Below are 24,192 nucleotides of genomic sequence, written 5' to 3'. Positions count from 1 at the left end.
ACCTGCCCATCAGGCCTTCCTGGAAGAGGTTCCGAGCTACGCTTGGATATCATTATCTGTTCCAGGAGTGAATAGGCCCTTCTATAAATGCCCCAGGCCATCCACTTGCTCTCACAGCCTTTGAAACATATGTCTGATTTCAGGCAAAACACTCAGAGAGCCGCCTGAAAAACAAAAAGATCAGATCTTCTCAGACACGTTAAGAAAGAAGAAATTTTTCAGCCTGGTGTGATAGCCTAGTAGCTAAAGTGCTCACCTAGCATGCACTGGGATCTCATATGGGCACTGGTTCTAATCCAGACAGCCCCGCTTCCCATCCAGCTCCCTGCTTGTGGCCTGGGAAAGCAATTGAGGATGACCCAAAACCTTGGGACCCTGAACCCACTTGAGAGATCTAGAAGAAGCTCTTGGGTCCTGGCTTCAGATTAGCTCAGCTCCTGCCGTTGTAGCCACTTGGGGAGTGAATAAGCAGGCAGGAGGTTTTTCACTCAGTCCTCTCTGTATATTTGACTTCTAGTTAAAAAAGAAGAAGAAGAAGAAGAAATTTTACGAACTTTTGGCTCAACTCATGTACTAGCCTCTAAATGTTGAGTAATAAAGAGGAGATAAACGAATAAATAACTCTTTGGCTCATATTAAAGTTTCTTGAAGCAATATGAAGACCTGATTTTCCTAAGTCTATTTCAAAAGCATTACTAGCTTAGAGAAGGGACTCAGCCCTGGCCTTCAACCAGGTGTTAATGCCCAGCTGTGAACTTTCTGGAAGGAGCCCTGGAATTTGGGCAGCTCTGGAATGCAGGGGCCTCTGGTGCTGGCTACAGCCTGTGTGACGTCATGAGGCTTTGTGAGGTAAGCAGAGCAGTGCAGCATAGCCGGGCACCATCCAGACACCAACAAAAGCAACCAGACATAACATCTGTCAGCCTCCTTGGCCTACCCCTTTGCTCAGGAAATTCATCAGTTACACAGCAGCCAGTGGTAAGTGGAAGGGCTCCTTGTGCTTTACAAAGCTGGAACGGGAGCATGAAAGGAGAGTCCCAACAGCCTACAGCAGTGAACACAGCACATCCAATCACTGAGGCATGGTTGGATGCTAGTTCTGTGGGGAGGGATTGAGAAGTGGTTTTTAATATTTTTTAAATTTTTAAATAATGCATTTTGTTTAATTGGAAGTCAAATTACACAGAGGTGGAAGATAGTTTTCCAAATACTGGTTCACTCCCCCAAAAGGCTGCAAGTGCTGGAGCTGGGTGATCCAAAGCCAAGAGCCAGAAGCTTCTTCCAGGTCTCCCACATGGGATAAGGGGTTCAAGCACTTGGGCTATCTCTCCCTGCTTTCCCAAGCACATTAGCAAGGAGCTGGATCTGAAGTAGAGCAGCCAAGACTCAAGCGAGCTCCAATAAGGGATGCTGGTGCCACAGGCAGAGGTTTGCCTTGCTATGCCATGGTGCTGGTCCCGAGTAACATTCTTTTGGCAGGTATTCAGGCAGCGCTTACATAATTAAAGCTGAGTGAATAAGAATGATGGCAGGAAACTAGGAAATTATTGCAGCTAAAATACTGTAACCTTAGAAGTAGAGCTTTATCAATGAAATCACACAGTGAATATTTTTTTCAGTGTGATTTAATTTATTCTTTTTAAGGATTTATTTATTTGTTTGAATGATAGAATGACAGAGATACAGAGAGACACTCCACAAATGCAATGGTTAGGGCTGCACCAGGCAGAAGCTAGGAGGCAGGGACTGCGTCTGGGTCTCCCACAGAAGTACAGGGGTCCACGGACTTGCACCGTCTTTCACTGTTCTCCCAGGCTATTAACAAGGAGCCTGATTAGAAGTGTAGCAGTTGGACTCAAACTGTTGTCCATATGGGATGTTGGCATTGCAGGAGGAAGCTTAACTACACCACACTGTGGGTCCCAAGATGATTCCTTTTCAGGAAGCGGTTGGTTACACACCCTGAAAGTGGATGGAGCCCTACAGTGGTCTGAGCTCCTAAAAAACAGGCCAACTGTCATTATATCCTGCCTTGTGAGTTTCAGAATTTCTGCAAAATAAATGTATTTTTTATTTTTAAAAAAGTTCAATGGAAAGAAAAGAAGGCCCCTAGTATTATCAGGAATTCATAGATCTTAAATAAAGATCCATGTAAAGACTGTTCTGATAAAGGTTAGGACTTAAAAACCATGACTAGTCACAGAAAAATTATCTGTGACATCATCTAAGACTCAGTCACGTGTTCCTCACTCCAAAGACTCATATTTTAAAACAACCCAAAGAGTGGAAGCACACCTTTATGTTGCGATGTGTGTGTGTGTGTGTGTGTGTGTGTGTGTGTGTGTGTGTGGATATGTACGTTGTGTTAATCAGCTATGTTCTTTTCTTTGTCACAGGATTCTTTTAGTTAACTCCCAGGTTTCTGGAATGCACTTAACATTTATTCGTTGTACATACAAATTGTCTTTGAGCTGTGTTTTGCAAATAAAGTCTATTTTTTCTGTGTGAAGTCATCATGCTTTAGTCAAGAAAAATGACTGAACATGAATTTTTTGCTGAGGATACAGATCCAAAAGCTGATTGCAGACTCTCAAATCTAACTCTTGGTGGGAGAGATGGTGTGTGTGTGTGTGGAGATGGAAGTGAGGCAAGGTGAGCCGGGGGCCTAGGGCGAACTGTGCTTTAAAACGTTGTAATATAGGGAAAAAAAAAACCCTGCAATATTAGAACTTACATCAGGAAAACATGTAAGCTCTGGAAAGGGTGTATTTCATAAATATTCACATCTAAAAAACATTCCCTTCAAGTTTACTATTATAGAATCTTTCTGGAGAATATGGATTCTTTTTTAGTAAGAATCCTATTACATAAATGCATGTGTCTGTTAAATGTGCTTAAGTCTCCTAACCTATTTTCTCTTCCAAATGGTATCTAATGGTCCAGGAGCCGGGAGCTTCTTCCGGGTCTCCACATGGGTACAGAGGCCTGAGGACTTAAGCTGTCCTTTTCTATTCACCTAAGCAGAGAAATAAACATCTTTTTACTCCACTTTCCTATGAAGTTGTTTATGGTGATAAAACATTTATTTGGAATTAGCCAGCTGGACGAAGTTTGGCTGATTCCCAATTTTGTTGGCAGAATCTAAAACATCATAACCAGGAACCAAACAGATGCCTTCTATCCAGCCAAGTTGATCAGTCCGTTGGCCTTGTCAGTTCCCTCACGGCCTGTTAGAAGTGGTACCTATTGGCCTTGACATCCACAGCAAACGTGAGCATGTTGTCTTCCATGTTTTTCTAGCAGACTCTGCAGTCAGGGGAGCTCGATTGCTTAGTGGCCAAGTTTATTTCTCCTGCAGGTGCTCTTAAGAGATCTGAGCTGCCTGCAGAGCTGTACACATACATGTGTTGGGCCTCCAGAAGTTGGGTAACATAGAGAGGTGTGTGTGTGTGTGTGTGTGTGTGTGTGTGTGTGTGTGTGTAATCCCTTTCAGCCTGCAAGGCCTTTGCTTTTCCTTTGAGAGGAGCAAAAGGCTTCTTCTTTGCTTTCCATGCCATCTTGACGAAAACATCTATGAGCTTTTGGAGTAACTCTCATATAGCTTCAGTTGCACCAGATATTTTCAAAATGGCTTGAACAATTTACAGTCCCATCAACAGGAGACCTGGATCTCCTTGCCCACTTTTTCTCCAATGTGTAATTTCACATGGTTTTGCATTTTTAACAGTCTGGTGTCCAATTAGCATTTTTGGAGACTATATAGTATTTCTGCAAGATGGATTGCCTTCTTTCACATGACCTGGAACTGTGTGCTCAGAAGTATGGGCCAATGGCTTTAAACCATGCTATATGCTTTATAGAATGGTGTACATTTTATATTAGATAACCTTATCATTAGCAGTTTTAACAGTTTCTAATCATACAAAATACACTTTATATACTACGTTTGGTAAGGACTGACCAAAAAAATGATGCTGTTTGAAACAGTGAGAGTTGGATTGAAGCTATGTAGCTGATCTGCAAACACTAAATGTCTAATGATGTATCTCTTAAATTATTTCTGATTTAGAAAGTTGAAAAATGGACCCTCAGAAATGCTAGAGCTACAATGAGAAAAATTATATCTCAGTGCTTAATACGCTCATCCTTGATACTTGAGATAGTGGGAGCTCTGATATTCATATATTTTTGCCATTATGTGAACAACAACAAGCAGAAGACAATTCAGATACCAACATCAGTTTGGTCTCTTAGAAAAAATGTTTCTCAGCAAATTAGGTATCACTTAAGGCAAAATGATGAGATGTTGGAAGAAATTGAAATCAGAAAACCAAGGTCGTTTCCTATGCCAAGTAAGTATTTTCATTTTCTCTCTTAGCCATTTTAAGGGAAGCATAGAGTATAAATTTAATAATTGGAAGTATAAGACAATATTCTTTGAATAATTTAATTTTAACATTATAAAAGGATACATTTACATGTGAATATTTACACAGACTAGTAAAACAGGCATACTTGGTTTATCACTTTAACAATGTTTATATAACCTATATCTATCTCAGATAATTTTCTTTTTTCAAACAAATAAATTTACAATAAAAACATTACTTCCAATTTTCTTCCCTTCCTTTCGACTGTGAAGTTAGCCACCCACCGCCTCTTAGGTTGATATTTTGGTTCTTAGATTCTTTGATCATTTCACTGCTAAGTCTTTTTCCTAATTTTATCTTTTATGACTGTATCTAGTTTCTTTTACTTCCACCCAAGAGTTTTTATCTTCTAACAGGAAGTTGACCCCCAACTTCAACCAGTCATTGTGGCTGATTTGTCTGGGCTGTCCTGATTGTCTTGTTTTATTCTCGCTCATCAGCCACTGAGAGAGGACTTTGAGCTCTCATTCCTCTACCTTCTGTAAGTCTTCTTGTTACCACCGTGAATGCCCCAAGGAAACCAAATAGTACCCTTCCGTGAGAGACCTAGCGACGACCACGCTTTGCTAAACAATGTGCTTTGATTTGCCGAAACACTTTGGCTTTCACCTTTAATCTTGCCAGTAGTGGGTACTCTCATTTCCAAGAAAATGATGCTGTCTCATTACAAAGTATAGCCACAGCAGTGCTGTGCCTCTTGCCCTCTCCGGGTGACGATGTATGTTTTTACTTACGCAACTCTAATTCCTTTACCTTGCAGATGGCAGTCATATGCATTCAGAATCAGAATTCATCCTTGGATTTACAAATTATGGATTAAACATCATGACCAGTAGAAACGTGGGCATCAAGAGAGAAGTGCCAGACACCAGGAATAAAATGTATGCTTCTCCTGTATGATGTTACTAACCTGATTTTAATTTCAACTTCTTAGGAGTCTTGTAGTATAGAGTACTATTTGCAGGACTTGGAATTAGACCCTGTCAAGATCTGAATTGACGAGTCCAATGGTTACCACATAGAGAACATCTTCCCTATCAGCACACTTTGTGTTCTAGGGATCTCTGAGAACTGAATCACCCCCCAGTTGTTTTTTTTAAGTCACCACAAAGATGCTATGCCGATCTGAAGCCAGGAGCCAGGAACTTCCTTTCAGGTCTCCCACGCGAGTGCAGAGTCCCAAGGCTTTGGGCTGTCCTCAACTTCTTTCCCAGGCCACAAGAAGGGAGCTGGATGGGAAGCAGGGCTGCCGGGATTAGACCAGGCGCCCATATGAGATCCTGACTTTAGCATATGAGACCAGGACTTTAGCTGCTAGGCCACCATGTTAGACCCATCATTTCACCTTTAAAAACTGTTTATTTGGGGCCCAGCGCGGTGGCGCAACTGGTTAAGGTCCTCACCTTGCACGCCTGGGATCCCATATGGGTGCCGGTTCTAATCCCGGCAGCCCCGCTTCCCTTCCAGCTCCCTGCCTGTGGCCTGGGAAAGCAGTCGAGCAGTCAAGGACGGCCCAAAGCTTTGGGAACCTGCACCCGCGTGGGAGACCCGGAAGAGGCTCCTGGCTTCGGATCGGCATAGTATCGGCCCGTTGCGCTCACTTGGGGAGTGAATCATCGGACAGAAGATCTTCCTCTCTGTCTCTCCTCTCTGTATATCCGCCTTTACAACAAAAAAATAATAAAAATAAATCTTTAAAAAAAGAAAAACAAAACTGTTTATTTGGATCCAAAAGCTTTTCCTGTTTACAAATACCACAGCAATACCTACCAGTTAATTTTAGAGAGTTCCTTACTAACCAGGTTCTTTGGAGGAGAAGGGGGTCTAAAAAGTCCTCCTATGACATGGTATCAGTATCCTTCGCTGTCATCCAACTGAAGGGACCAGTGTGCCTCTGATGTTCTTAAAATGATGAAGACGCAGGACTGAATATATTGCTACAGATGTGACTTAGGTAGCACTGTTCACGTTGGCCCACCATCCCTTTTATTCTGGGTGTTATCCTGCCATTAATGCAGTCCATGAGCCGCCAGCAAAGAACAGAGCTGTTTCCTGCTCAGCGTTTCTGTCTGGAAGGTAGGAGAGCTGAGTGGAGGCAGACACCACCCTCCAAGGAGCAGAGGCTACTACAGATGCTCACAGAACCAAGAAAAGATGGGGACAGATGAGAATGGCCAGTGCACCATCCTATACACAAGCCTGATACATGAAGCGTGAAAATATGGTTTTGCAGAAATATGCAGGAATATTGTGCTGGACACTTACAGGTGTTTTTGAAAACATTATAACAACAACATAAGTTAAATAAATGTATCTTCATTTTTGTATTTTTGGGTGTACTGTTATTTACAAAGTCCTCAGTTGAAGGAATAAAGAGGAAAAATAAAAATAGGGTATTTGAAAGAGTCCCCCAGACAACCCAGGCCGCTACTTATTTATTTACTTACGTGATTGATTTGACAGACAGACTGAAAGGGAGATTTCCCACCTGCTGCTTCATTCCACAAATGGCCACAGCAGCCAGTGCCAGGGCAGGGTGGAGCTGAGAGCCAAAAACTCAGTCCAGAGTGCCCATCTGGTGCCAAGGACTCAATTACTAAAGCCCTGTCCTGATGCTTATAGGACATACATGAGCAGGAATTTGGAATTGGGGTAGAGCTAGGACTTGCGGAACCTATATAGTCTGATGCAGGATCTGGGTATCCTAAATGTTGTCTTAACCGCCCTGCCCAACAACCCCCCCTATGGCTTTTAAGTGAATCATCTCATTTATGGTCATAGGTGTCGTCGAAAAGTGTATCCAGCCAATCTACCTTCTGCAAGCATTATTATTTGTTTCCACAATGAAGAAATTAACGCCTTGTTTCGGACATTGTACAGTGTTATCAATCTCTCTCCATCTCATCTCCTTGAAGAAATCATTTTGGTGGATGACATGAGTGAATTTGGTAAGATTAATCTGCCTTGAAGGTACTCTCCATGATGGTGTTTGAATGTTTTATTCAATGCATATTTGAGATGAGTACTGAATGCAGCTAGAAGCAGGTGTCACACTATGAGCTATTGATACATAGTGAGTTTGAAATTGTTTTATGTGGTTTACTGTGCATGAGTGGAGAGTTCTGTACCTCTAAATGTCAACATGCTGGCAATCAGGTTTGGACAAAAGAATTTTAAGAGGACACACACATTCAGCCCATACCATCGGGTAAACAGCTCATAATGTGTTCTGTGTCATGGTGGTCCTCCATAATATACTAGGGGGGGGGGTCACAGCTCATGGCCAAGACAAAAATGTGCTGTTGCTGGATCAAACACCTCCCTTTCTCCTCCTTGACAGAGTCTCAAACAGAGAAAGACTTTGTGTTCTGATGGCGTTCAAGGTCAATTCATCCATGTTTTATTTCACAACAAATCCTTAACAGGCAGTGCGGCAGAAATGGAACCTGTGATGGACTCCCTCTGCATGGGAGCATGGGAGTCAGGGACTGGAGCCTTGTCCCCATGGAGTTGTACAGGTGGCATGGCCTTGACCTGCCACCCCCACTGTCCCTACACTCCTGCCCTCTTCACTGCATGATGACGTAATGACCATCTTTGGGAAAACCCAAGCCCTCTACTTCATGCCAGTGGCAACTGCTGCTAGAATGCCTTAATGAGCTCCAAAGCCCGGCTGGTAGTGCCCCCATCTACCCTGTAGTCTAGAGATGTTGTCAGGATCTAGGCTGAACTGAAACCATCAAAACCTGTGGCCCACCTCGCACCAGGGACTGGCACTCTTCCTGGAGACCAGGAAGCAGAGCTGATCTTCTGCTGCGCTTGTCATGTTCTAGCTTCCATGAATGCCCAGTTCCTGCATGCAGATTCCCGGAATGTAGGAATTTAGGCCTCCGAGGCACCTGGATCAGTCTTATCTGATCCCACATTTCCTTTCTCAGCATGTCAGCCCCCAGCACTTGGATGATACACCTCTTTTTTCCTAGAGTTGCTAAGAACATGATGGAACATCTTTTCTCACTGATGAACAGAATTGAACATTTAGTAATGTGGCTAAAATGTAATAACTTATCTAAGTATTATTTAATTGTTATTTGCTGTTTTAAACTAGCAATTAATTTATTTTTGAAATGTTATTTAATATTGAAATTAATGTTTAATTAAATATAATTAATTATTGAATAGTTAATGACTTGACAAGAGTCTCGATTATAGTTGATAATAGTATAATTATAGCACAGTTATCAGTAAAGTAAGCATGTACCCAAGCCTTATAACTTAGGCTTTTTATATTCAAATTTGAATAATGCCTTGTCACATAAAAGTGTTTCACTAGAACCATAGGAAAAAAATGTTTCTATTTTATTTCAGTGATAGATCATTTTTCTTTCTCTCCCTTATAATGGGATATAATTTTCTTGTCAGGTTGGGGATCAATTATAATGATGATGAGTTATTTAAATTTTGATTGCTACAGTTTAGAAGTGTAAGTCATTGTTGGGTATTTTTCAGATGATTTAAAAGAAGAGCTAGACCGTAGGCTGGAAGATTTTCGGGGAGTGCTAAAGTTAATAAGAAGCAAAAGAAGAGAGGGACTCATTCGAGCAAGGTTGCTTGGAGCAGCTCACGCTTCCGGTAAACACATGCACGGGGCATGAGCCGTGACTGTGTCTGATCCTCCTTCGCATACAGGTGTCACCCTCACAGATTCCCCACATCTCTTCCAACTGTAACACTGTTTCCTAAGTTCCTTTTGCCTCTGAAAGCATTCCACCTCAAATGTCAGTTTGGTATTTCAAATGGAAGATACTCCTTTTTTGTTTTTGTTTTTGTTTTGGTTGGTGAGGACATGAAGGTGCTATAATGTCAGCCCCAGTTGCCAGCTGAACTCTGAACAGATGGAGCAGGTGGAGCAGCTTTGACATGCACTGACATCCATATGGGATTCCCGTGCTTGCAAGGCGAGGATTTAGCCACTGACTCATTGTGCCAGGCCCCCATGCGGTGGTCTCTTATCTGCCGCTCCCATAGATCAGGCAGATGGGTTCCACCCTGGTGGTCCAGTTGTTCTCCTTAGCACCTTGGGGTCCTGTGTTCTCCTGCCGGCATATGCTGATCCTTGACTGTAGCCACCCTCGTGGGTGTGAAGTGGTATTGAACTGATTGATTAGTACTTCCCATTTTCTAGTGATGTTGAGTAGTGTTCATATACTCATTAGCCATTTGTTTTTCTTCAATGTCTGTGCAAATCCTTTGCCCCATTTAAAGTTAAATTGTCTTTATTATTGAATTGTGAGGGTTCTGCATTCAAGTTATTTATCAGATACATGATTTATAAATATTTTCTCCCATTTTATAGATTTCTTTTTACCCTATTGATGGGGTCTTCTCAATACAGACTTTTTTTTTTTTTCTGGTTTTGGTAAAGTTCATTAGCCCAATTTATCTCTTTTTCTTCTGTCACTTACTGTTGGTGTCATATGTATGAAGCTGTTGCCTGAAATTTACACCTGTTTTCTTCTGAGCTAAAGCTCAGGTTTCCCCTTTAGGACCATGAGCTATTTAACTTGATTTTTGAATATGAAATGAAGCCAGGGTCCAGTTTCATTCTTTTGCATGAGAATATTCAGTTGTTTTTTTCAATGAACTAGTACTGAAAAGAATACTTCTTCCATGAATTATCTGAGCATTTTTGAGGAAAAAAAAAATCAATGGAGTATGGAGGTGAGTTATTCTGGACACTCAGGTTTTATGCCTTTTGTCTATACATCTATCCTTTGCCACTCTCACATCCGTTGATTACTGTAGTTTTATAGTAAGTCTTGAAACTAAGATGTCCTATAGTTTCGCTGTTCTCTTACAACATTGTTGTAGCTAACCTAGGTCTCCTATCTTTCTATATGAAGATCAGGATAAATTTCTACAAAAGTAAAGAAAAAGCCAGCCTGGAATTTGGTGGGAATTATTTTTGGATGGGAATCTGTAGATCAAGTTGAAGATCATTGGCTTTTTTTTCACTATCATAACTTTTACTGAAAGTTATTTCACATTCATGATGGATGTCTGGATTCTGCTAGGTATTTTCACGATAAAGGCTCTTTTCGACATGCAAGTAGATTGAAGAGTGTTCTCCACATGGGAACAGATTGTAAGAAAATGCTATATCACCTGAATTAAATATCTTTCTTTTTAACTTGCAAAGCTAATAAACTAGTTACATCTCCACTCCACCCCCCAAAATTCCCACATATACTGGGTAGTAACTGACTGCTAGGCAACATGTTCAAAGCTGAGAGGACTGAAAATAAGAGCAAGTCCTCAGATGCAACTGAGGGAGCCCAGCTCCAAACAGCTGGGTCGGCCTCAGGGGCACTGACTGACCACTGGAAGGCATCCTGCCTGTCCCACACAGCTGGGTCAGTATTACAGGCACTGACTGATCACTGGAAGGCAGGCGTTCTGCCAGCCCTACTCTGGACACTGACTTCAAGTAGCCTCTTTCAAGTTTCCACTTCATCAGTAAAGATCTTCATTCTTTTTCAGGATACTTCTTGAAAGTTGAATAATACAATGCCAACTTTTAAAGGTACCCTCAAGTTACCTGGTTAAGAAACTAGACAGAGGGCCTGGCACGGTGGCCTAACAGCTAAAGTCCTCGCCTCGAACATACCAGGATCTCATATGGGCGCCAATTTTAATCCCAGCAGCCTCGCTTCCCATCCAGCTCCATGCTTGTGGCCTGGAAAAGCAGTCGAGGACGGCCCAAAGCCTTGGGACCCTGAACCCACATGGGAGACCTGGAGGAGATTCCTGGATCCTGGCTTCGGATTGGCATAGCACCGGCCGTTGTGATCACTTGGGAAGTGAATCATTGGACAGAAGGTCTTCCCCTCTGTCTTTCCTCTCTGCATATCTGTCTTTCCAATAAAAATAAATAAATTTTTTAAAAAAAAAAGGAAATTAGGCAGAAATGGCTTTGCAAAAAGAGAGAAAGCCCAAAATGTCACTTTCTATGGAGAACCCACAGATCCTTTTTCCTCAGAGGAAAGCAAGCAGGAACTTTTGATCATACTAGAAGAAACTTGGGTTTGTAATCTGTGCTCAAATTATACATGCTACGAGGACAATGTTCTGCTAGAACAAATGGGTTGCTACTGCATTTGTCTGCTGTTTGCCTGATATGAACAATTATAAAGAGAGCAGTGCAACGGGTATCTAGAACAATCCTTACAGTGTTACAGTGTCAGGCACAACATTTTCTTCTCTTCACACCACTGGTTCTCTTCGCATACCTGGGCTGCTGCTTCAGTCAAGTCATTATTTATATTGAAGCTCTTGCAGATCAACTCAGGAGTCTCTCCCTTGATCATGTTGGCAACGGTCTTGCACGTAGCATCAAGCAAACCTTTGCTGTCTAAGTAGTTTGCAGCCAGAATAAGCTCAAAGAGTGTTCCTTGGTCAACTCTCAGGAATTCTTGGTCCCAAACAGGGATATCATCTGTTCACTTTTCTTTGTTCTCATCATCCTCGGGGAGAAGCGGTCATTCTTCAGTGAGTCACCACTGAACAACCTTTTTAAATATTGCTGGATTAACATTCGGTAGAGGAACTGGGGCGTCACCTACTTCATCATCCATTCCACAATCTTCCAACATGGTCTTGAAAGTCACATTGGTTGGCAAATTCCACAGTAACTTCAAAAACCTCCCCACCGGAAGTTAATGGAAGGTGTGGTCATCTGGGCAGATGGACACGGCAGGCTGGAGGGGAGTGACATCAGCACAAGGAGAAAGGCAGAGACAAGGCCACTCAGATCACTGACGTATTAATATGATGAGATCCTGTTAGCTTTTCTTGCTAATACCTCAACCAGAAAATGTATTTCTAACCAAGGAATGCTTTTCACACTTTCCTAATAAGTTTTAAAAGATTTATTTATCTATTAATTTATCTATCTATCTATCTATTTATTTATTTGAAAATCAGAGTTCTAAAGAGAGGGAGAGTAGGAAAAATAGAAATCTCCCATATCTGCTAGTTGGCTCTCCGGAGGACCACGAAAGCCATGGCTGGACTGGGCTGAAGCCAGGAGCCAAGAGTTTCATCCTGATCTCCCAGGGGCTCAAGCACTTGGGCCATCTTCTGCTGTTTTTCCCAGGCCATTAATAGGAAATTGGGTTAGAGGTAGGATAGCCAGGACTTGCATTGGTGCCCAAACCAGATGTTGGCATTGCAGACAACCCACTATGCCACAGTGTTGGCCTTTTTCCTAATGATTTTGAGTTGGCTACCAGAAAAAGTAAACCTTACTGCCTGTACTTTGAGGTTCCTACCAGTTTGAGTTCATCTGCCCTTTGACAACATGTATTCTGTATTTTGCCACATCCTTTTCCTCCCATGGTCTCTAAAGGTAGACTTAAGATGCAAAACTATGCATCTCTGTATTCCAAGCACCAAATTCAATCCCCAAGAAGATGGTCTCCAATGTAAAAAAGGTTAAAATGCGTTTGGTCAGGGCCAAACTAGAATGACTTTTAAAAACTAAATCCCAGACTAGTTACACCTGTTTTGTTTTCTGGTTTTTCTTTTTTTTTTTTAAGATTTATTTTTATTTTAAAGTTAGATTTACAGAGAGAAGGAGAGATAGAGAAGAAAAGGTCCTTCCATCTGCTAGGTCACTCCCCAAATGGCTGAAGCAGAGCTGAGCTGATTCGAAATCAGGAGCCAGGAGTTTCTTCTGAGTCCCCCACATAAGTGCAGGGTTCCAAAGGCCATCGTCCATTGCTTTCCTAGGGCATAAGTAGGGAACTGAATGGGAAGTGGAGCAGCCAGGACGTGAGCCAACAACTCTATGAGATACCGGCACTTTAAGATGGAGTATTACTCTGTTGAACAGCACCTCCACCTGTTTGTTTAGAATTTGTCCCAAAATACTGACAATTAATTCACCAGTGCCTTCTGAACATAGATGGTGCACTGACAATTTTTGTACATTAAAAAAAAGTCTTTTACAAGTTCCTATGCAAGAAAACTAAAGCACTTTAACATCCAAAAACATGAAATGTACAACAAATACATATTGCAATAAACTTGGATTGTCATGTATTTTGCTTATGTGGACTAATGTTGGCTTGCTTACCCTCTGCAGGGGATGTTCTAGTGTTCCTGGACAGCCACTGTGAGGTGAACAGAGGCTGGCTGGAGCCCCTGCTGTCTGTCATTGCCAAGGACTCAAGCACGGTGGTGTGCCCTGTAATAGACGTTATTGATGAATTCACCATGGAATATAAGCCCTCTCCCATTGTGAGGGGGGCTTTTGACTGGGCGCTGAAATTTAAGTGGGACAAAGTTTTCTCTTATGAGATGGATGGCCCAGAAGGACCTACTAGCCCAATCCGGTGAGTGTTCTGATTATGGGGATATAATAGGACACTAAAAAAAAAAAGTTTTCAATTTCTTGGGTTTAATGAAGAGACATAGCTTATTTTTGTATTTGCTTCTCAAAGTCTTCAATAATAGAATTTGGTAGATGTTAAATATGTACCATTGAAATGTGTATTTCCTATTCTGAAAGCCACAGCGTTTAAGAAGGACTCCTGTAATGTCAGGTGTATATATTTAGAATATGGACCTCCTTCTTGAAAGCAAATCTTTCGTTGATCAATGAGAAATAATGCCAGCAACCTGGATAGCCTTGGAGAAACAGATATGTGTGTGAAATTCATACATAGGATGTATTTACTCAAGTGTTTCCTAGATAAATAGCCTAGAAAACTATATTTCTAGGTACAAGAACCGTTGAATTTGCTTTTAAGTCAGTTCATTGTTCGAAGCTGTGACTTTTACTACATTTACAAGGCTGTTTGCAAAGAAGTGTCCTCCAGACAACTCCTCACATGTATTGATACATTTTCTAAAAGATGTACTTATTTATTTACTATTTAAAAAAAAAAACCACAGTGGTAAGATCAAGGCTGGGGAGACAGAAAGAGCTCTTCTTTCTGATGAATCATTCCCCAAATCCAGGACGAGGATAAGTTGAAGCCATCCAGTGAGTGGCAAGGACTCAAGGGCTTGAGTCATCATTTGCTGCCTTCCCGAGCGCATTAGCAGGAAGCTGGATAAAAAGTGGGGTAGCTGGGACTAGGAGTGCCTGATTCTAATACGGTTCAATCAACCCCTGTGGGTATGGTACACAGCAGCTTAACACTATGCTGTGATATCACCACTTCCAGGTTCATTTTTTTTTCCCTCACAGTTAGCCTCTTTGCTTTGCAAACTATATAAATTCATTTCCCAACAACATAACTTGGTCCTTCGTCTTTACTTCTCTCCTGATTTAGCCAGAGCTGTATGGTTCTGTACAATTTCTTCTCTGTACTTTTCTGCCTTTCAAGTCTGGAGAACAGTAACACTTCACTGTGCTGTTTTGAAATTAAATGACTATACAGGTGTTAGCTCTTTTAATTCCCTCCCCTAACTCTTGCATCTCTCATCTGTAAACAGCTGGATAGCTCAGTGTGTGACCACAGCCAGGACCTTCCTGCAACCAGCCACCCACTTGGCATCTCCAGGTGCCTGATAAACAGACATCTCCAGGAAATCCAAAATTGCATCCTCCTGCCACAGCCTCCTCCACCCAGGGGATTTTCTTTCTCGGTGGAGAGCAACTGCATCAACCAAATGTTCAGGACAAAAAGCTGTAGTCAACTTTGATTTTTCCCTCGCTCCAACACTTCACATCCCAGACCATAAGCCAAGAGGTTAAATCTATCTTCCAACTACATCAATAGTTTAGCCACATGCCACTGCCTGCCTGAATTCCATTATTCTCTGGGATCATTGCAACAAAGTCTAACTAATCTGTTCACTTTGATTGTCGCCCCTGCACAGCTGGGGTCTGTCTTTCCCTGTTCATTCACTAATTTATCCATAACACATTATAGGTACGCAGTAAATATGTTTGTAAACAAAAATGTAAATTTTATTGATTTGTACTTTAAGTATTTGGTTTGGTAGCTTTGGATCCTGTAATTATTGGTGGACTAAAAGTAGGTGCCCCAGAGGCAAATATTACAATCCATTTAATGACCTTAGAAAGGGAGAATTCTAAACCCTATCGCCTAATTCAGTTGTTCTTATAGGAAACTCATATTCTAAATAATTTTCCTGCCCATCAAGACAACATCTGAATATATTACTTGCATAATTTTATGACAGCTAGGGAAAAGTTTTTGCCTACAATTACTTGTTGTTTTAATTTAGGATTTTTATATTCTGAAATGTGTATGAAGGTAAGCCTACTATTCATATGGTTGCCATTGACTATAAATTGTCATTAATATTTGCGATTTTTTAGAATACTCCGTAATGACTATCTGTGGAATTGGTTTAATATTTCTGTCTCCTTTCCAGATCACCTGCCATGGCTGGAGGAATTTTTGCTATAGATAGACGCTATTTTAAAAAAATTGGACAATACGACAAGGACATGAATCTTTGGGGAGGAGAAAATTTGGAAATTTCATTAAGGGTAATACGGACTTTGTTTTTGAAGCAGGTACCTCCAGGGGGTGCTAAGCCTCACCCTAAGATGTGGACGCCAGTATTTGAGCTGATGCACCCATTAAAGGCTGGTGCCACAGGTGGCAGCTTTACCCACTAAGTGCCAGCAACCAGACAATATTTCACAATATCCAAGACTTTGGCACTTTTTTTTTACTTTGGCACTTTTTATTCTATCTTGTTGGCTAGTCCAATTGCTCTCTAAGTATATTGTATAAGGAGTTTCCTTATTAAAAGACTTAATAGCATAATAAGCATAACCGATCTCTCAGAACAGGCTAAATTTTGTGATTGATGTACACAATTTTGAAAAGTGTGGGTGTTCCTTTTTCTGACCCTACGTGACAACTAACTTGCTTTCCAGAACATATTAATTAATTTTACTCCAATATTCGCAACTGTCCCTTTCTTCAAGTCCCCTTCATCTTGCCAGGTATGCCTCCTCTTTTCATAAATAGGGAAATTGATGAAAGCTAAAGCACTCCCTTGACCCTGGCAGCTGTCTCTAAGCATGACAAGTAACTGTGTCTTTCCCAAAAAAGGCATAAGCTATACACATATATTTTCACATCTCATTTACTGTTTTAAAATTTTTATTACTTTATTTAAACGACAATGTGACAAAGAGAGAAGATAGAGATGAAGAGAGAGATAATTCTTTCTGGTTCACTCCCCAAACACCAATAATAGCTGGGACGAGGCCAGGCTAAAGCCAGGAACCATACTCCATCCAAGTCTCCCATATTAGTGGGAAGAACCCAGATACCTGGGCCATACCTGCTGCCTTGCAGGAAGCTGGATCAGCAGCAGCACTTGACTCTCTAGCCCTCTGATACGGCATGCAAGTGGTGCCCCAGCTGCAGTCTAAGCCATGGCAGGGAACCAAGCACCTGGACCATCCTCTGCTGCTTCCCTTGGCACATCAGCAGGGAGCAACCAGGACTGGAACTGGCACTCCAATAAGGGATGCCAGGATTGTAAACAGAGACTTAACACACTATGCCATTGTGCCTCCTCCCCGCTCCCTATACCCCATTTACTCTCTATTTCAATTAGCATCCTATAAGACCCTTGTCATCTTGAGATATCATTCCAGGAACTGCCACCGGTTCATATGAGTGGTCTTCATGGAGCGCTTTCTGTCTCTCATCTGCAGGACGGCAGTGTGGCACATGACATTTGCAGGCGTCTCCTCAGGGTGTAAAACAACATCCCAGTTTCCCCCCTTCTGCTGCCCAGTCGTTTCCATTTCTTTCACAGGAATTTCTGCGCTTCTCACCTCTTAAATGTGATACTCATGAGCTTTCTATCCACATTGGATTTTTCAGCCTGTGAGCTGGACACTATGGTTACTGCCCATCCGAGTGATTAGAATGGATATCAGTCATTTGTCAAATATTCTTCCATTTTCACTTACAAAAAAGAATAAAGCATTATAGACTATTGGGATCTGTCAGCCTTTGCTGCATAATGAAGGGCCCCAGAATGATAGCTTAACTCAATATTTAGTTCCCATTCCTGAAGGAGAGGAGAGCCAGGGAGGAGGCAGGCCATCTGACATAAACAGGGATGATGAAAGAAGGCAATTCTTGGGCCTTTCGGCCTCACCCTGCCCTCCTATCCCACACAAGATGGAGCAGGAATTGGATGGAGAGTTTGCTGGACCACGGGGGTCCCCTGGTTCTGTCTACGGAAGCCACAGGTTTCTAGTAGCGGGTCATTAGACTCCATGTTGTTTCAGAAGTACTACTTCCTATGTTCTTTAACGCAATCCCTTGGGACTGACTTTTTGATTTTCTGGCTGAGTGACACATCTCAGCAAAATCTTTAGGATCAGTGTCTTAATTGCTTATCACGACTGTCCAAATTATTAGACAACAGTGGATTTTCTAAGGAAAAAAATTTTAAATGTGGGATGTGTGGTCTTGATCAATTAGACTAGTGAGTCTAAGGCTTGGTGGTGAATCAGAATCACCTAAAATGCTGGTTAGGATACAGATTGCCAGGCGCCATCCCTTGGTTGGCTGGTTCAGCATTTTTGTTTCCAGGGGATGCTGCTGCTGGATGGGAGCCCACTAAAGTGTCATGGCAAATATGCTAACATTAGACGTGCAAAACCATTCTCCTTTAAGAAAAACATATTTATTTATTTATTTATATTTCAAAGGTAGATTTTATAGACACTAGCTCATTCCCTAAATGGCCACAAATAGCTGGTGCTGAGCTGATCTGAAGCCAGGAGCCTGGAGCTTATGCCAGGTCTCCCACATGGGTGCAGGGGCCCAAGGACTTGAGTCACCCTCTGCTGCCTTCCCAGGCATATCTTCAGGGAGCTGTATGGCAAGTGGAGCAGTAGAGACGCAAACCGGTGCCTCTATGGGATGGCAGCACTGCAGACAGAGGATTAGCTAGCTATGCCACCACATCAGCCCCACAAGATTTGTATTCTAAAGCACATTCTTCGTGGCATTATTTACAACAACAATGCGAATCATTGGAAACTGAAAACAGGTCAAGCCAATGTGAGACTTAAAAATTGTTTCACGTAAGATCCAGTAGAAAGAGACTCAAGCTATGCTAACGGAATGTGCCTATGTGTGTCTACACACAAACCTGAGTCTTAACGGACTGATGTGAGGGTGAGACATGACATACCGGAGGCACAGGCGAATCTCAGCTGCTCTGCTTGCAGTCCAGCTCCCTGCTAAGGTTCCCGGGAAAAGCAGTGGAAGACAACCTATGTAGGAGACCTGGATGGAGCTCCTGGCTCCTGGATTCGGTCTGGTCCAGCACCGGGCATTGCCGTCATCTGGGAAGTCAAACCAGCAAATGAAAGATTCTCATCCTCCCTCTCCCTCTCTTAAACCTTTTAAAAATTTAATTTTTTTCAAAAGTCATTTACACTTTTTTCCTTTCCCTATGTCTAGATCTGGATGTGTGGAGGCCAGCTGCTTATACTCCCCTGCTCTCGAGTAGGACACATCAACAGGAAGACTATTAAAAACAACATGACCCTCATTCAAGCCATCTCGCGAAACTACCTGAGGCTGGTGCACACCTGGCTGGATGAGTACAAGGTCAGGCCCGCGTCTGGGACCTGGCAAGCCATGGGAGGGCTCCAGGGGCCTTCCAGAGCCACAGCCCCCCACTCGCCCCTCTACCCACCCTCCCCCAGCTCAATCCCTTTCCCAATTAAGGTGCTACACGGGCATCTAATATTCAAGATTTTTTATTTTTAGGGAAACTTGAATCTCCTGGAAGGAAATGAGCCCACATGAGAACTCGCTTTTCCCCCCCTCTTCCATGTACTTTTTCTTTTAAAATACAGCACCTTCTCACTGTGCAAACAATCTCTCTGGCCCAGTCCTCCAGTCCCGCAAGTCCTTAGCCTGTGTTCCTTCATTAGCAAGTTCCTGAGTGCTGCAGACACCACTGGTCTGGGACCCTTCATTACCTCTTTCCTACGAATAGTCAAAGATTTCAAAACTGCGGAACCAGAGCTCTGCCCTCCATTTGGGCATTTGCCCGAGGGTTAAGCACCTTGCCAGGACCTAGAAAGGGTGGCCAATAAGACAGATGGAGAGAAATACGTTGAAACGGTATATGATACGGTATGTCTTGATCTTCATGGGTTTTATTGCTAAGATTATTATTATTAAAATTATGAAATGTAGAGCACTCTTTTTTTTTTTTTTACTCAGAGGAACGTGAATTAAAAACTCAATGAGATATCAACTGGGTTGTCAAAAAATGTTAAAGTTTGATACTGGTGAGAACAATAAGGTTTCTCATACACTTCTGCTGAAAAATGTTAATTTTCATAAGCTCACTTAAAAATACTTATTTTTCTTGGAAATGCAAATTTACAGAGAGAAAGATATTCTAACCACTGGGTTCACTCCTCAAACGGCCACAATGGCCGGAGCTTAGCCAATCCAAAGCCAGGAGCCAGGAACTTCTTCCAGGTCTCCCACACGGGTGCAGGGTCCCAAGGCTTTGGGCCATCCTCGACTGCTTTCCCAGTGCCACAAGCAGGAAGCTAAAACAGAAGTGGAGCAGCTAGGAAGTGGAGCAGCCGGGACATGAACCGGTGCCTACATGGGATCCAGGCATGTACATGCAAGACGAGGATTTAGGCACTGAACCACCCATGCTGGGCCCTGGTTGTTGTCGTGCATATGAATGGTTTGTGTTTTAGACCCTGTGCGTTCATCCAAAGTTGCAGGTGCCAGGCATCTAGTTTCCATGTCAGGAACTAGTTCCCATGTTATTAACCTGCAACCACCATATCAAGAATTTCCGTAATAACCACCCTTTGTTGCAGGCATTCCTTTTGTCTGCTTCCCCAATTTGCTTTCGAGAGTCTACTATGGCTTCACTGGGCAATTCCCCAAAGGCAGAGAAATGCAGGGCCAATGATCAGCCTCAGGGAAGCCCCAACCTACAAGGTTAAAATAGACCTCAACATGGATCATGGGTAACCTCTTAATTTTCTGTGCCACAGTGCTGACCTCTACAAGTTCATGTTTGGAAACAGTTTGGCAACACCTACCAAAACTAATGAATACCCTACACTCAGCCGATTTCATTCAGTGTACCTGCTTTTGTGTGCCAGGAAACATGGGTGTTAATAAACAGCATTGCTTGTGTTAGCCAAAATCGAAATCTTGATGAGTATTCATCAAGAAGTACAAGGGAGGCCAATGCAATGGTGCAGTAGGTAAAGCCTCTACCTGTAGTGCTGGTATCCCAAATGGGCACCAGTTCAAGTCTTGGATGCTCCACTTTCAATCCAGCTCCCTGCTGTTGTACCTGGTAAAGCAACAGAGGATGGTCCAAATGCTTGCACCTCTGCACCTGTGTGGAAGACCCAGAAGAGATTCCTGGTTCCTGGCTTTGGACTAGCTCTGCATCAGCCCTTGTGGCCATTTGTGGAGTGAAGCAACAGTAGTAAGACCTTTCTCTCTCTGTCCCTTCTCCTCTTTGTAACTCTGTCTTTCAAATAAAAATAAGCAAATCTTAGAGGGGAAAAAAAAAGAGTGCAACAGATAAATAGTATCCATTTTGTCACTGTAATTTTTTTTAGAAAAGATATCCATTTACTTATTTGAGACAGAGTTATGATGAGAGAGGAATGATGAGAGAGAGACAGACATTCCCATTTGTTAGTTCACTCCCCAAAGGTCTGCAAATGGCTGCGGCTGGGCCAGACTGCAACCAGGAGCCTGGAACTCCATCTGGGTCTCCTGTATAGTCAGTCTAATTGGAAAGGGAAGATTGAGGCTTCTGGGATGCTGGCCATATTCCACTTCTCAACCTAGGCAAGATGACTGTGGCTGATTTTTCAGTAGTTCACTAAGATATGCCATTTACATTTTATGCGATTTTGTATGTTATTGTTATTGATTTTAAGGGTTACTTAAAAAAAATAAAACACGCTCATTTTAAAAAGTGCTGGAGATTATAAAATAAAAAGCACGTTTCTTAAACCCACACTTCTACCCCGCAGAAGTAATCACTGAATTGCTTAAGTGTTGCTAACACAGGCATGTGAGACCACTTGGTTATTACCAACACTAGAAAATGTGAGACCACTTGGTTATTACCTTTTCAAAAAATTAGCAAGGAGCTAGTTGGAAGTAGAGTGCTAGGGAGTGGAATCAGTACAGCGCTGTGAGATGATGGGCTTTGGACAAGTACACCCCAAAGCTCAAGTGAGCATCCTTTACACAAGACGTGGAGGTCTGGAGTATGCATTGGTACATCTTAAATCCTAACAGTTATTATTTGAATTGTCCTCCACTGTCAGACACAACATGCCTGCCTTCCCCATAATTAAGGAATGAAACTATAGATTAAAATGATAGATCTTGTTTTAATAATGCATGTATTTTATTCCAAGAGATCTTAAGCTTATTTCTTATTTACTGATTTGTGTATGTGAATTCTGGTCATGGATCTAGACAGTTAAAATGAGCACAGCAATTTCTGAGTGGGTTATTAAAATCATAAAGAATATAGAATGCAAAAGTTAAAATAGTAATTTTAGGTATGAATGATATCAATAGCTTGTGTGACACACAGCACGTTGGCACATTGAGTGACAGGCGCAAGAAAGGGCGTCGATCAAGAGATGCTTCCTGAGGCCCTCCAAAGCGATGACAGCCGCCCGCCCTCAGACCCTCTCCTGCACCAGGCTTCCCTGGGGACTGGGAGTGCAGTGGGACAGGTGTGGTGATGCAGTGCATTAAGCCATTGCTTGTGATGCCACATCACATACTGGAGAGCCTGAGGCCAAGTCTCATCCGTGTTTCTAATCCAACCTCTTCTTAATTCACAAACTGAGAGGCAGTGGATGGTGGTTTAAGTTCTTGGATTTCTGCCACTCACATGAGAGAACCAGGTAGAATCAGACATTGACTCTTAGTGCTTCCTAGGTCAGAGAACGTATAAAACTACCCTTTGTATTCACAATGATTGATATAACATGTACCGACACCAGCCTCCTCGCTCAGGGCTTTGCTTGTGTAAAAGAGTTTGGTCTCAGATGATATTGTGGCACAGATGTGTAAAGCTTCTGCCCATGACACTGCCATCCCATGGGTGCCCAGGAGGGAGGGGACCTTGAATACTGTGGGAAGGGTTGGGGGAGGGACGGTAGTAGGGGACAGTGATTCTTGGGAAGAACCCAAGAAACAGGACCCAGCCTTGCCCGCACGCAGCTCCCCATCTGTTGCAGAGCCATACGCATAAAGTGAACGTGCGCTGGAGACGGGCCCTACTGTCTCCAGCTTGTTTCTTACACAGAGGAAATATATATATATTTTTTAGTTCAGATGATGAGAAAAGAATCACTTCTGCATTAGATACATGTTTGATGACCAAATATTAATGAAATAAACTTGTTGTTTTCATTTAGGAGGAGGTTTTTCTTCGCAGACCTGGATTACGAACAATGTCCTTTGGAAACATTAGCGAGCGCATTGAATTAAAGAAGCGACTGGGCTGCAAGTCATTTCAGTGGTATCTGGATACGGTCTTCCCAGAATTGGAGGCATCTGTAGGCAAAATGAAAGAAAAATCTTTTCACTAATAAAGGTTTAAAAATTCTCCTAGTGTTTCTACATAGGGACGTCTGAGAACGGAGGTCAGAACACCATGGAATCAAGTGAAATGCCAGAGAGAGAGCCACATGATGCCTCTGACCACAATTCACAGTACTTTGGTGCTCTTCTGTCATTGCATTTCTGGGCTGACGGGTCCTTGCTTGTCAGAAATGTAAGCCGTTACACGATGATTCTGTCACATAGTTGGCTGGGGGTACAGTGCATGCCTCACGATGTTTGGCCAAGACTCACTTAGCCTGCTGACCACAGGGACTGCTTTGTTCTCGGAGCCTTTGCTAACTTGACCTCTTACAACGTGGTGCAGTTGTCTTCTTAGTAGGCCATCTCAATGAGCCTTTATATCAAGCTCCTGTCTTGCTACCAATGTAGAGTCTGGTAATTCTGATATTGAGGCCTTGCTTGCTTGGATTCTAGAATTTTTGATGTCTGATGTGCTGGCCTGGCTGTCCTGGCTCTGATCTCTAGGTCCTGTTGACCATTCGCTTGCTTGGAAACACTCTTTCCTCCCTACTTGTGGTTTGTCTTTTTCATACCTGTTTCCTCCCATGCCTCTGGCCAACAGCTCCCAGGATGCTTTTAGTGTTGCACATCTTATTGCTCATCTACGATCCGAATCTTAAAAACTGTTTAGCTAGGATCACAATAAAAATAGTTATGGATCCATTTGCTGTTGGATTCAATCTGTTGAGAGTGGCTAGGAAGCTGAGAGATTTAATTCACAGAGAGAGAAAGAGAACATGGGAAGGAATATGTTGAGAGAGAATACTTCAGTCCTACTGGCTCAATCTCAAATACACGCAACAGCCACCTGGGCACCTGAGATGGGATCCCTTTGACACAGGGTGCAGGCACCTCAAGCAGGCGTCATCATGTGTTCTGTCTGCCAGAGTCTGCTCCTGTGGCTGCGATGTGTCCTTTATAAAGATTAGTGGATATCCTCCCGCCTTACAATGCACAATTCCCAAATAAGATTTCCATCATGAAATAATAAGGCCTTACGTTTTTAAAACTGATTTTTTTGAGATGTAAACATCAATTATTGAGAGATTCATTGGGGACCCGGCGCGGTGGTC

General features: G+C 42.5%; 1 protein-coding gene and 1 pseudogene across 1 annotated transcript; one reads left to right on the top strand and one right to left on the bottom strand.

Moving 5' to 3' along the window:
- The first annotated feature begins 842 nt into the window (after positions 1-842).
- On the top strand, positions 843-23,099 carry GALNTL5 (polypeptide N-acetylgalactosaminyltransferase like 5). The gene is made up of 9 exons (XM_041002152.1): positions 843-978; positions 4,070-4,352; positions 5,191-5,311; positions 7,212-7,378; positions 8,940-9,062; positions 13,576-13,825; positions 15,843-15,960; positions 18,920-19,069; positions 22,912-23,099. The coding sequence occupies exons 2-9, from the start codon at positions 4,109-4,111 to the stop codon at positions 23,083-23,085; spliced, it is 1,347 nt and encodes a 448-aa protein (XP_040858086.1). The 5' UTR covers positions 843-978; positions 4,070-4,108; the 3' UTR covers positions 23,086-23,099.
- On the bottom strand, positions 11,663-12,140 carry LOC121170663 (annotated as a pseudogene).
- Positions 23,100-24,192: the final 1,093 nt, after the last annotated feature.

This window comes from Ochotona curzoniae, unplaced genomic scaffold (assembly GCF_017591425.1).
Source record: "Ochotona curzoniae isolate NIBS_2020 unplaced genomic scaffold, NIBS_Ocur_1.0 scaffold_2476, whole genome shotgun sequence".
In the NCBI taxonomy this organism is placed as follows: Eukaryota; Metazoa; Chordata; class Mammalia; order Lagomorpha; family Ochotonidae; genus Ochotona; species Ochotona curzoniae.
The sequence above is the reverse complement of the archived record's forward strand: the minus strand, read 5'-3'. Positions and strand labels throughout refer to the sequence as shown.